Consider the following 13,975-nt stretch of genomic DNA (forward strand, 5'->3'; position numbering starts at 1 on the left):
CTGTCCCTCTGCCCCTGTCCCCAGCACCGCATTCCTGTCTGGAGTCCGTGGATGTCGCTAGTCTCTTCTGTGTTCTGGGATCTCACGCAGACCCAAGCAAACACGCTGGACTCTTTTGTGCCATTTCAGATTTTACAGCAACAGCATAGCAGAGCCAGACTCTCTCCCATCTTGGGGGGGCCGGCGGGGCTTCCTCAGGGCGTGTTTATGGGAGCATCCACTTGAAGCACCGCCAGCAGTACCCTTTCTGCCGGACATGCAGCTCATTTCCGCTATTTTGCTGTGGCAAGCAACACAGCAACGAGCAGTGCCCTACATGGGCCACTCGTCACACAGGCAGATGTTGGAAAGCTCAAATTCTTAGAGGCAAAGTGCTCAGTCAAAGAGGAGAGGACCTCAGGCTTTGGAGCCACACAGAGCTGGGGTCAAACCCCAGCTCTGCCCATTTCCAGCACTGCTGCACTCAGCTGTTTTTCTTTGCCCGTATTTGTAACACAAGCTCCGGAGAGGAGGGTTGGAACGGAACAGCAGAGGGAGAGAATCAGACACCCTACCCCCACTCCGCACAGCGGGCAGCAGACGGGAACACGAATCGTGGGTGGTTGCAGGTCCCTTGAGTCTCTTGGTGAGAGAGACTTAGCCCACAGAGTGAGATTCAGGGGCTCAAACGCACACAATATATGTATTTTTTGCAGGGAGGCTCTGAATACCAATCGGTAACTCCTTCATCAGGAACTATTCCCCCAGCCCCCACCATGCTGTGGGGAAACTGGCCAGGGCACAGTCTAGGTTTTAGTATTGATTATCAGAAGGTGGGTTTTGTTGTTGTTGTTTGTTTTGTTTTGAAAGATTTTGTTTATTTATTTGACAGAAAGAGAGAGATCACAAGTAGGCAGAGAGGCAGGCAGAGAGAGAGGGGCAAGCAGGCTCCCTGCCGAGCAGAGAGCCCGATATGGGGCTCGATCCCAGGACCCTGGGATTATGACTTGAGCTGAAGGCAGAGGCTCAACCTCCTGAGCCACCCAGGGGTCCTTCAGAAGGTGTTTTGACTTTCTGTGATTTTTACCTGATAGGCTGACTCAGAACGGAATCCCTTCAGGCGCGAGGGGACTCTGCTGGGCTGGCTCTGGGACCTTGGGCAAAAGATAGAACGCAAGCCCTGTTAGCCTCAGTGGCCCTAGCTATAACGTGAGAGAATCATGTTTCTCTCCTTGTTTTCAGACCCATTTTTTCCCCAGGAGGTCTCCTTCAACCGTCCATACATCCATCCCCCTAATAACCCACCCATCTACCCTCCGGTTCACTCATTCTCCCGCATCCTGTTTACCCGACCTCCACCCACGCACCCTTCATTCACTCCTGCATTCACCACGGGCATACGTCCTGCCAGGTCGAGTTTCGGGGCTGAGAATCAGACGGCTCCTGCCCTCACAGTGTGTACAGCTCTCTCACAGTGGATAAGACATAACCACAGATAACATTTCTAGGTAGGATGGGGGGGAGGATCTTTAAAGGAGGCATAAAGGTGAGGGCCTTCTCTCTCTGGCTCGTACAGCTTCCGGCAGGAGTCTGTTCGTATCTCCACCTCTGTCCCTATGACCCGTCATGAGTGCCCTTACCTTGCTGTCCTGGAGTCTGAGTGTAGGTCTGGGGCTCCGCACCTGCTTCGGTCCACAATCCCCACTCTTAGGGCTGACAGAACCCCCAGCCCTGCCTGCACCCCTGCACCCCCAGACTGAGCAGGCTCTGTCCTTGTCCTCCTCCTAGGGAGGACCCGTGGCGCGTGGCCAAGATGGTCAAGTCCTACCTGCAGCAGCACAACATCCCACAGAGGGAGGTGGTCGACACCACCGGCCTCAACCAGTCGCACCTGTCCCAGCACCTGAACAAGGGCACCCCCATGAAGACGCAGAAGCGAGCCGCCTTGTACACCTGGTACGTCCGCAAGCAGCGAGAGGTGGCCCAGCGTAAGTAATGAGCACAGCCCCGTCCTCCCTGGCAGGACCCGGGACTCTTTGCCGCTTGGGGGTGGGGGCCGGGAGCTTCTCCCCTGTGTTACCGGGACTGGGCAGCTGAGAAGAAGTCAGCAGGATTCACTGGGCACATATGACTTGTTCTGCACAAGGCGCTCTGGGGGAGGGGGTAGGCTGGTCCCGGGAATCTGAGGATGGATGAATTGAGTCCCTGTCTTCTAGGAGCTCTGTGTAGAATAGATCGTTACGATGCAACGAGACATATTTTACAATACGATAAAAACAACAGTAACAGCAAGGGTTTATGGAGTGATCACCATATGCCAGGCCCAGGGAGCATAGTACTACATAAAGATTTTCGAGATATTAAGCTGACAGAGGACCAGAGAGTAATCTGTTCTTCCACAGGGAGGCGAGGGCATCAGGAAGGACCACACCAGAAGGAGAACTTTCAGACTAAGTCTTGAAGTCTGAGTGAGATGTTGGCCCGCGGAGACACAGGGAAAGGTGTTTTGGGCAGAAGGAGTGGCCCGAGTAAAGGCTCAGAGACAAGGTGTATGCTCGGGAAGATCAGCCACACTGTTGTTCAGGGAATGCTGCGTTTCCTTACTCAGATATCACTCTCCACAAAATCCCAAGTGCACTCGTACTTTTGAGCCTATGTGTAAAAAACTTTTAAAAAAAGATTTTACTTATTTATTTGTCAGAGAGAGAGAGAGAGTGCGAGCGAGCAAGCAAGCACACAAGCAAGGGGAGAGGCAGGCAGAGGAAGAGGGAGCAGGAGGCTCCCCAAGGAGCAGAGAGCCAGATGATCCCAAGACTCTGGGATCATGACCTGAGCTGAAGGCAGATGCTTAACCAACTGAGCTACCCAGGTGTCCCTAAAAAATTTTTTTTTAAAAATTTCTTTTATTAATTACCCACGTTTTTAAAAAAGGGTACTACATATTAGTTTTAAAAAATAGGGGAAAATAAAGAGTTTACAATAAAAATTAGGTGTCCTCCTAATGGACATTCCTGGTCTCATGCATCCTTCCAGAGATATTTTATGCATATACTACACAATATGTAATGTATAATAATATATAATACACACATACATACATATATATTTTTCTTTTTTTCCCCCTGTGCTCTTTGAAGAGCTGCTGGCTATTATTATTTGGAGGCACTGTTATTTGTTTAACTGACTCCCTACCAAAGACTTTTAGACTTTTAGGGTTTTTCCAACATGCTGCTATAACCAACTGCTTCAAAGAAGACGTGCTTACACAAGACTCTGTCTGTGGAAGTAATTCCTAGGAGTGGGATTCTGGGTGAGGGAGTATGTACTTGAAAATCTTTGATAGATATTCCCATAGCTCCTTATGAAGACATGGTGACAATTTGCATGTATGGAAATTAAAAAAATCAACTATTTGCTCCCATGCTTCCTAAACATTTATTAAAATGTTAAAAGTCCTCAAATTCACATATTAATTTGCTCACTCATTTAATATTCACTTATTTATTTACTTATTTATCTATTTTTTACAAGGTGAAAAGTTTTTTCAAGCTGGAAAGTTTATTAAAGTGAAAAGTACACTCTCAAGATAGGAGAGCAGGTGAGCTCAGGAGAGAGAGAGAGCGGGGCGCCTGGGTGGCTCAGTGGGTTAAAGCCTCTGCCTCAGCTCAGGTCATGATCCCAGGGTGCTGGGATCAAGCGCCGCATCAGGCTCTCTGCTCAGTAGGGAGCCTGCTTCCTCCTCTCTCTCTGCCTGCCTCTCTGCCTACTTGTGATCTCTGTCTGTCAAAAAAACAAATAAAGTCTTAAAAAAAAAAAAAAGAGAGAGAAAGAGAGCAAGCTATACTTCATTTAATATTTATTTATTTATTTTAAATTTTAAAATTTTTTTTAAAAAAAGATTTTATTTATTTATTTGACAGACAGAGATCACAAGTAGGCAGAGAGGCAGGCAGAGAGAGAGGAGGAAGCAGAGCAGGGAGGAAGCTCCCTGCTGAGCAGAGAGCCCTGGGATCATGACCTGAGCCGAAGGCAGAGGCTTTAACCCACTGAACCACCCAAGTGCCCCTTATTTATCCTTTTTAAAAGATTTTATTTTTAAGTCCTCTCCATACCCAACATGGGGCTCGAACTCACAATCCTGAGATCAAGAGTCACACATTCCACTGACCGAGTCAGCCAGGTGTCCCACCTCAGTTTATATCTATTGAGTATCTACTATTTACCATTTTTGTTGAACAAAAAAACCCACCACTTTTTAAAGCTGTGATGATCATTTATATAACTTATTTTTTAAAACGATGATATTGGTAGGGGTACCTGGGTGGTTCAGGTGGTTAAGCATCTGACTCTTGACTTTGGCTCAGGTCACGATCTAGAGGTCACGAGATCGAGCCCCTTGTAAGGCTCCGCACTGGGCGTGGGACCTACTTAACATCCTTTTTTTCTCCCTCTGCCCAACCCTCCCCAAACTATGATATTGGTTTTATCAAGGGGCTGACTAAAACATTTAAGTTAGTTGGGGTGTTAGGGTGGATCAGTCAGTTAAGTGTCCGACTCATGTTTTCAGCTCAGGTCCTGATCTCAGGGTCCTGGGATCAAGCCCCAGTGAGAAGTCTGCTTGGGATTTCCCCGTGCCCCTCCCCCTGCTTGCACACGCTCTCTCCCTCTCTCTCTAAAATAAATAAATGAATAAAATCTTAAACTGAAAATACCAAAAAGTTAGGTTAATTAGGTTAAGTAACATTAGGTTACTTTACATTAGGTTATTGAACATTTACTGAGCAACCACTATGGTAAAATTTTAATATATCCTTACAAAAATGATCACTGATTCCTTATTTGTGCAGAAATAGCAACACATACTGATGCCCTAGGACCCAGTGTTCCTGACACCTGTACCCAACAGGGGCATCCTTTGGGTCTCAGGTGGCTGGAATTGTATATGACGTACTTTGAAGGCACTATCACTAAGTGTTTTTAGAAAACAAGCATGGCTTTAATTTACCCTTCTTAGCAGGTAAAACTTTAACATAACAAACTCTTTTTTTAAAAAAGATTTTATTTATTTATTTGATAGAGACACAGTGAGAGAGGGAGCACAGGCAGGGGGAGTGGGAGAGGGAGAAGCAGGCTTCCCACCTAGCAGGGAGCCTGATGCAGGGCTCGAACCCAGGACCCCGGGATCATGACCTGAGCTGAAGGCAGACAGATGCTTAACGACTGAGCCACCTAGGCCCCCACACATAACAAACTCTTAATTTAGGACAAGTGTAGACCTTCTGGGCAGGCAGTACAGAGGAATCTAGTTTACCCCAGACCCAGTTTTCCCTATTATTAACACGAGTAGGGGACATTTGGGACGATTAACAAACCAGCACTGTCACACTATCGTTAAAGTCCATACTTACTTTATTGTTCAGAGTGCCTCAGCTGTCCCCTAATGTCTTTCTTATCCAGGGTCCCATCCACTTGGATGGTGAAGGCACAGCGTCTGCCCTCCCTGACTCACTCTCCCTGCCTCCCCTCCCCCAAAGATGGCTTTGCATTTATCCATTCTAGTCTCTCGGTTCCTTGCTCAGGGAGAATCTAAGCATTTCCATTAAGTTGGAACCAGCTGATGAGGGCTGGCTGGGTCTCCCCTTTCCTGGCTAACACTTGCATGTTAAGTGTGATTTCCAGATCTGAGGAGTTTAAAATAGCTCTGAATCTACTCAATCTACTGTGCAAGGGTTGATTAGTGATGTCTGCCTGGGGCACGGGTTGAGACAGGTGGCACGCGTGCTGTTTGTTATCACTGGATTGGATTTTTACATTCTAGCTGTAAGCTCCCTTGGCTCAAGATCTTAGGAATGAGAAAGAATCAGAAGTGTGGTTGGAGGAATTGAGGTGGCCAGGTGGGAGTGGCCAGCACCCTGCTTATGGCTGTGTGTGTGCCTACAGAGTTCACCCACGCAGGGCAAGGTGGGCTGATTGAAGAGCCCACAGGTGACGAGTTGCCAACCAAGAAGGGGCGGAGGAACCGTTTCAAGTGGGGTCCGGCCTCCCAGCAGATCCTGTTCCAGGCCTACGAGAGGCAAAAGAACCCCAGCAAGGAGGAGAGAGAGGCATTGGTGGAGGAGTGCAACAGGTAGGATGTCTGGTGGGTCGGCAGGGCTGGCTCGGTTTGGGCTGGGGCAGGGCGGGGGAGAGATTGGGGGAGGGTGGCTCTGAGTTCTGAGGCTCCCCAGTCCTTGAGCGCTCTTGCTGTTGGCCCAGGAGCACTCAGATCCCGCTCAGTGTCTGGAACCTAGCTCCATTCCTAGCACCCACTCCCCACCCATCCTAGCAGTCCTTGAGGGGTTGCTATTTCATTCACCCTCATTATGACCCTATGGCTATTTTGCTCACTTATGAATGGAGATACTAAGAGAGGTTAAGACCCTTGCTTAGGGTCACATGCCAGCTCTCAATACTAAGGGAGAAGCCTACATCTTGGGACTCTCTCCCCTACCTCCAGTCTCAGGAGAGGAGGGTTCCTCTGAGCCTAGCCTGGAGGCTCACGAGTGGCCATTTCTGCAGGGCGGAGTGCATCCAGAGGGGGGTGTCCCCATCGCAGGCCCAGGGACTGGGCTCCAACCTCGTCACGGAGGTGCGCGTCTACAACTGGTTTGCCAATCGGCGCAAGGAAGAAGCTTTCCGTCACAAGCTGGCCATGGACACATACAGTGGGCCGCCCCCAGGGCCAGGCCCGGGCCCCACACTGCCTGCCCACAGTTCCCCGGGCTTGCCCCCACCTGCCCTCTCCCCCAGTAAGGTCCACGGTGAGTGCTTTGTGTGCGGGGGCATGAAATAGTGGGTAGAGGGGACAGATGGCAGGCTGGTGAGCTAGGGAGCACCACGCCAGCGGCAATAACCACCCAAACCCCTTCGCACTTCAACTTGGTTCCTTATCACCCCCCTCTACTCGTTACCCTCCATCCTCTATCTGGTCCCCTCCTACCCACCCCAGTGACCAGACCATGCCATTCGATCTGGCTGAACTTGACTCGGGTCACTTTCATTCAGGTCATTCATTTAAGATCAACTCAACTCAATTCCTTTCAGTTCAGTTCAATTCGATTCAATTCCATTCTGTTTAACTCACTATAATCCAACTGAGTTCCCTTCTATTCCACTCCGTCCAGCTAAATATAATCCAGGGAAATTAAGTTAATTTTGTACAGCTCAGTTCAGTTCAATCCAATTTGATTTGATCTGGTTCGGTTCAACTCCAACATGCTCAATCTACTTCAATTTATTTTGGGTTCAGTTCAACCAGATTCCAGTTCATTGAACTAATTCCGGTTCCTTCTATTAAACTCTATTCACCGCAGTTTCAGTTCATCAATTTCCGTTCATTTTGACCCAAATGTCTTTCATTGCACACCTCCTGCCTATCACGCATAGCTCCGGCCCACGGGGGCCATAGAGCTAGTGAGATGCAGGTCTTGCCTTCGGGGAGTTGGAAGCAGCCAGCCCAGGACCTGGCAGGGGGAGGTTCAAGTGAGGTTTGTTGGCTGCACACAGAAAGATGGGGGGAGTCAGTAATTAGGGCAGTTTGGAGCAATGAAGGCCACGGAGGTGGGGTGCTGATGCTGGCTGCGGCTCCAGTTCCAGGTGTGCGCTATGGACAGCCAGCAACCAGCGAGGGGGCGGAAGTGCCCTCAAGCAGCGGTGGTCCCTTGGTGACAGTGTCTGCTTCCCTGCACCAAGTGTCCCCCACGGGCCTGGAGCCCAGCCACAGCCTGCTGAGCACCGATGCCAAACTGGTGAGTGTCCCCACACCCCACGGGGAGGAAGACCCGTCCAGACCCATCTTCCACCTTCCCCTGGCTGGGAGATTCTGGAGTGGTCCCCAGGGAGACAGTGTGGGGCCTCACTCAGGCTCAGCTTGGTTTCCCCTCTAAGGTCTCAGCTACTGGGGGTCCCCTGCCCCCTGTCAGCACCCTGACAGCCCTGCACAGCTTGGAGCAGACCTCCCCAGGCCTCAACCAACAGCCCCAGAATCTCATCATGGCGTCACTTCCTGGGGTCATGGCCATTGGGCCTGGTGAGCCTGCCTCTCTGGCCCCCACATTCACCAACACGGGTGCCTCCACCCTGGTTATTGGTAAGTTGGTGGGCATGGGGGGGCACCCGGGTGGGAGGGCTCACAGGGACCCCACAGGATCCAGAAGGAGCCAGAGGAGCCAGAGGAGCCACTGGGACTCATTCATTCATTCATAGACTTACCGAGTACATGTGCTGTGCCAGGCACAGTGCCACCTGAGTGACACATAAGGGAGCCAAACAGACCAAAATCGCAATGACTCCGGGTGGGGAGGCAGACAGCACACACAGTACAACATTATATAGTGTCTCGGAAGGCAAAATGTCTTTGGGAAAACTGGGCACAGAAAAGGAGATCAAAATCTTGTAGGTTTTGGGGTGTTTTTTGTTTGGTTAGTTTTCTTAAGCCCAGAAAGACTTTCTTTGCAAGAACCATAATACTGAGGCTGAATATATTTGACAGGGAGCTACCGGGAGAGGGGGACAGAGTTAAGCTGCAGGGCCTATGCACTGCTGTGGAACCCCAGGTCTCCGGGGAACCTAACTGGTCACACCCCCTGCCCATAAGATGAATTAGAGGCTCAGAGGCGGGGAGTGGCTTGCTAAGACCATGTAATTTAGCGCCAGGTCCTAGTGAAGCTGTCTCCTGGTCGCCTTTCCCCTTCCTCCCCCGCCCCACTGGCTCTGGAGGGAGGGACAGTGTCCGGGGGTCAGTGCTGGGCCAGTGGAGGCAGTGGAGGCAGTGAAGGCCATGGAGGCAGTAGGAGGCCAGGCTAACTCCTGTTCCTCCCGCTGCAGGCCTGGCCTCCACTCAGGCACAGAGTGTACCAGTCATCAACAGCATGGGCAGCAGTCTCACCACCCTGCAGCCCGTCCAGTTCTCCCAGCCGCTGCACCCTTCCTACCAGCAGCCACTCATGCCCCCCATGCAGAGCCACGTGGCCCAGAGCCCCTTCATGGCCACTATGGCCCAGCTGCAGAGCCCCCACGGTAAGCACCCCGAGAACCATGCTGGGGGAAGTGGTGGGAGAGGCCAGGTGTCTACGAGCAGATGAGGCGACAGGGCGGCTTAGCAGTTTGTGTGTGTGTGTATGTTGGGGGGCACATGCTTTGGTGTGTGTTTTGGTAACGAGGTGGCCTGCAGGGGTTCAGATGCGTGTCTGGGGGCCTGAATATGTGTCAGGGTGTGAATGAGCATTGGTTGTGTGTGCACACGAGTTTCTGTGAGTGAGTGTGCATGTGGGTGTCTATCGGTGTTTGTGGATGCACACCCATGTGTAGGAGAAAGGTCTGAGTCCTCTCTCTGAAACGCGCAGGGCCACATGTATCTCAGAACTCAGTACTTCTCTGACTTTAGAAAGGAGACACAGAGTGTCCACCGTACATACCACCACACTCCCGGGAGGCCTTGGGGCAATGTCCTGTCTTCTAAGCCCTGTGACTTCTGCAGAAGGGAGAAAGCCACCAGCGGGTTAACAAAGACTTAACAGAACCTCCCACTGGGTTCGGGTCAGAGTTTGCCACCAGATGAGCTCAACTGATGGCTTTACAAAAACCTGTTGGTTTTCAGAACTTTCTGGAATTTGGAACTAGGGATAAGGGCCTGTGGGCCTGTGTCTCTGTGTGGGTTTGGTTGAGGGCACATACTCGTGTGTGTATGGTTTCATCTGAGTCAATGTGAGAATATGTAGTTCAAGTGCTTTTCTGCTGTGCCTAGTCATGGGGCCAGGCTGTAGGCGGAACTCTGGGTTACATTTTGGAGAGGTGTCCTGGAGGTGGAGTGATGCTGCCCCCCGCTCTGCTGACCCCCTAAGGGGGCTGCCAGCCTTCCCCACCACGGCCTGTACTTAGTACAGCTGCACTGTGCCTCCTACTGCCCTTCACACTTGTCGTCCCTGGGTGGTGGGTGTGGGTTGAGGGTTCTGGGCCTCCCCAACCTTCCACCAAGCCAGTCTCTGCAGGGTCTTGTAGTTGGGGAAAGGATCTAGCCCCTCAGTTTTGGAAATCTTTCCTGAGTCCTTAACCACTGCTCCATTGGGCCATTTACCAGGCCCCATGCCCCACTTCCCCCAGAGGTCCCAGCTTTGAGGCCCCCTTCAGAGGGGTCTAGTGTGGCCCAGGGTGCCACGTATTTATCCTCCTCTCTCTTCTCCCTCCTGGCCAGCACTCTACAGCCACAAGCCTGAGGTGGCCCAGTACACCCACACAGGCCTGCTTCCGCAGACCATGCTCATCACCGACACCACCAACCTAAGCGCCCTGGCCAGCCTCACGCCCACCAAGCAGGTAAGGCTCAGGCCCTCCTGGCCCCTTGCTCAGGCCCCTCCCAGAGGGCACCTCTGCGGGGCTCAGGAGGCTGCTGTGTTCCCCCAGGTCTTCGCCTCGGACACCGAGGCCTCCAGTGAGTCCGGGCTGCATACGCCAGCGTCTCAGACCACCACCATCCACATCCCCAGCCAGGACCCCGCTGGCATCCAGCACCTGCAGCCAGCCCACCGGCTCAGTGCCAGCCCCACCGGTGAGCAGCCTTTCCCTGCTCCCTCAGCTGGGGAGGAAGGTGTATGCAGCAAAGGGGAGGGCACCCTGTGCTCCCCTGAAGTGAGCCAAGAGGGGTATGAAACCACAGGAAAATGGGCGTATCTTACGTGACTATCACACTGACTCAGTTGAGGAAAGAGATTAAGTAATCGCAAGAGACAGTAGAGGGTACTAAGGAGCAGAACGCTGGGCGTGCCGTGGACCAGAAGCAGCTCATGGGCGTGCTGGTTGGGCTCAGGGCTTGGCACTGTTTGAGTATGTTGCCCACTTTTTAAAAATTAGCTTTCACAAAGAAATCGTGGTTTCTGGCTTTTCTTGGAAAATTGGGAGACTCGTGTTCCCACGTAGCAACGATAGAGTGTGGGCTCTCCAGGTCGTCACATCCCCCTTGACCCATTCACTTCCATCTCCGATGCCCGACGTCTGCAATAATGAACAGTGGGCACTTGGGAGTCAGGCTGCTGGGCTCTGGGGCCATGGGTCATCACTTGCTAAGTGTGTGACTGTGGGCGGCCGCTCCTCCTCTGGGGGCCTCAGGTTCCCCCATCCAGTCCTTGTGGCTGCACTGACAGGTACTCAGGGCTCCATGGGTCAGGCTCCATGCTTTATCCACCGGGCACGAGTCATCATCCCCATTTTACAAATGAGAAGCACCGCTCAGGAGGTGAAGGACTTGGCCTTGCCTCTGACACTGCCTAGGTGGCAGGGCCAGGATTTGCATCCGGGTCCAAAATCAAAGCCCATTCTCTTAGCCACCGGATTTAGTCAGGGTTCTGGTGAGACACAGAACCAAGAGGAATACAGCTGGGCCCTGAATGACCCAGGGTTTGAACAGCACGGGTCCACTTATACGCCAGTTTTTTTTCAGTATAGCACAGGATGGTAAATGTCCTTTCTCTTCCTTACAATGTTCTTGATAACTTTTTCTTTTCTCTAGTTTACTTTGTTTTAAGAATACGGTATATAATATCTAGAGGGTACAAGATATGTGCTGATGGTTGTTCAGGTTATTGGTACAGCTCTGGGTCAACAGTAGGCTGTCAGTAATTCAGTTTTTGGGGAGTCAAAGGTCAGTTGCATATCTATGACTGTGCAGGTGGTCAGTGGCCCTAGCTCCCTCCACACTATTTGAGGGTCAAAGACATATGTACACATATATTTAAGTAACTGGTTCACATGCCTGTGGGACTGGCCGTTGGGAATCTGTAGGGCAGGCCAGCAGGCTGGCAAGAGAGACAGGAGTCCGTGCTGCAGTCTTGAGGCAGGATTCCTTTTTCTCTAGGAAACCTCAGCTTTGGCTCCTAAAGCTTTCAACTGATTACATGAGACCCACTCATGTCATCAAGAGAAATCTCCGTCACTTCCACGCAATGGATTATAGGTGTTAGCCACAGTTACAAAACATCACCACTGCAACACTTCAATGTTTGGCTCGGTGACTGTATCGTAGCCTAGCAACTAACCACACCATCTCACCAGGGCTTCTCAAATGTTTCCACTAAAATGTCCTGAGGTGGCCACTCCCTGGGGGGCCCCAGAGACTGGTTGGGGGTTGATGAGACCCAAGCACAGAGGTTTAGTTTTGGGGTCTGGTTATCTGCAGCAGTTCAGAAGGTGGTGAGGCCCCATGTCCTCTGTGCCAAGTGCCCCTTGGGATGGGGAATGGGTGGGCGAGGTGGGTTCAGGAAGGGCTTGGCCGGCAGCCAGCTGTCTCACTTGCCCCTGCAGTGTCCTCCAGCAGCCTGGTGCTGTACCAGAGCTCCGACTCCAGCAATGGCCACAGCCACCTGCTGCCATCCAACCACAGTGTCATCGAGACCTTCATTTCCACGCAGATGGCTTCGTCCTCCCAGTAACCATGGCGACCGCCTCCCAGGGGCTGGGCCCTGCCTGGAGCCTGCAAGGCCTGCTTGGGGGGGTGATAGGGACATCTGTGCCTGTGAAACTTTCACTGCCACAGGACAGCAGTGTGCCCTGGAAAATTGTGCCTTGGTCCCTACTTTGCTCTGTCAGCGTCAGAAGGGGTTCCAGGGTTCCCTGACCCCAGGAGGGCTAATTCCGTCCACAAGAGGGGACTGTGGAGAGCTGGGAAGCAGAGCAAGACACAGGAGGGACTGTTCCTGATGCTCAGGGTCAAATCTGTCACTTGGAACAGAAGGGGGCAGCCTTTGGACTCTGGTGCCCCCAGCCTGTACCTGTGGAGAGCCCTGGAACTCCCAAGGGAACCACACTTCTCAGAACATGAGGCTGTGCAGCTGTGACTCACTGAGCTCCGAGAAGCTTAGGGTCAATGTGGCCCCACTCTGTCTTCTGTGTCCCGATCAGTCCCCTCACCCTGCTCCCCTTCCAGCTGTAGGCTCACATGCCCATTTGTACCAACCCAGTCCCCCAATCACATGAGCTTTCCCCAAGTGGCTACTCTGATGTCCACCGCCGGGAGAGCTCAAGCTAGCAGTGAAAGCATGCACAGCTCTCCAGCTTCTCTTCTCCTGGACCATCCCTCTCCCTGGCCTCCAAGATAGCCAGTTTTCTTGGCTGTTCTTTCCCTTGGGTATTACACCTTCTAATGCCAGCCTGGCATCTTGCCTCTATGGGAAAGTCCCCCTCCGGGTTAGGAAGTCATCCCTGCCCCATGGGAGCCTTGCGATTGCGCCTGGTGCTGTCAGGATTCTGGTCTGTGGGGCCCTGCAGCACCTCCCTGGTTTGGGGGAGAAGCCGCTAAGCTCGGAGGGCACCAACGCCTGAGCACGTGGCAGAGCTGAGGTGCCCAGAGGGAGGAGGGGAAGGTCTAGGCAGTTCACAGCCACACCCAGGAGCCTGAGGTCCCGAGTGCCACCAGGAGAGGCAAGGCAGCTGTGTAAACCCAGGGCCCCATGACCCCCTCCCCCTGGGGCTGCCACCCCTCACCTGGCCTTGCAGATAGCTCCCACCCTGGGACTGAGGACAGGGCCAGGGAAGAACCAGTGCCCCCTGCAGCTTATAGCTAGCTAAGGGCGAACCTGTACATTTATTTAACTTTTAGTAAAGGAAATGAGGAACGGAGTAGAGGAAATGAGTACTGGAAACTTCTTGCTTGTCCACACATTGCCCACATGGGGTTGGGCGGGCAGAGGGAGGTGGAGGTGGGCCAGGGGCCTGAGGGGAGATGGGTCAGCGCACACACTCTCATGTCCCACCTCTGTCTCACTCTGCGGAAGCTTAAAGGCAAAGCCAGAATTTCACCTTAACCCTGGGCTGCTCCTCTTCCCTGTGGAACACTCCTGGTGTGTGAAATCCCACTTACGAGTGCTGTGATACTTCCTGAAGTCTTGAGGCTAGGGTGCGGGGACACATCTTGGGGTATAGGCAGGAGGATTCTACCTGAGTGATGTTTATTGAAACTGTCTCATCA

The 13,975-nt window shown here is 52.3% G+C and overlaps 1 protein-coding gene across 3 annotated transcripts in view; it reads left to right on the top strand.

The window, feature by feature from the left end:
* Positions 1-13,811, top strand: part of HNF1A (HNF1 homeobox A) — a 19,452-nt gene extending 5,641 nt beyond the window's left edge. The window contains exons 2-10 of one of the 3 annotated variants that reach the window (XM_013056633.2): positions 1,768-1,967; positions 5,920-6,106; positions 6,538-6,779; positions 7,609-7,766; positions 7,906-8,107; positions 8,845-9,036; positions 10,211-10,332; positions 10,420-10,564; positions 12,313-13,811. In XM_013056633.2, coding sequence (XP_012912087.1) covers positions 1,768-1,967; positions 5,920-6,106; positions 6,538-6,779; positions 7,609-7,766; positions 7,906-8,107; positions 8,845-9,036; positions 10,211-10,332; positions 10,420-10,564; positions 12,313-12,440 — 1,576 coding nt within the window. In that variant the 3' untranslated portion in view covers positions 12,441-13,811. Of the gene's footprint in view, positions 1-1,767; positions 1,968-5,919; positions 6,107-6,537; positions 6,780-7,608; positions 7,767-7,905; positions 8,108-8,844; positions 9,037-10,210; positions 11,427-12,312 lie in introns of those variants that run through there. The other 2 variants (XM_013056632.2, XM_004753382.3) reach the window with 2 other exon arrangements.
* Positions 13,812-13,975: the final 164 nt, after the last annotated feature.

Source organism: Mustela putorius, unplaced genomic scaffold (assembly GCF_011764305.1).
Source record: "Mustela putorius furo isolate JIRA1106 unplaced genomic scaffold, ASM1176430v1.1 tig00537248_pilon_pilon_pilon, whole genome shotgun sequence".
NCBI classification, from domain to species: Eukaryota; Metazoa; Chordata; class Mammalia; order Carnivora; family Mustelidae; genus Mustela; species Mustela putorius.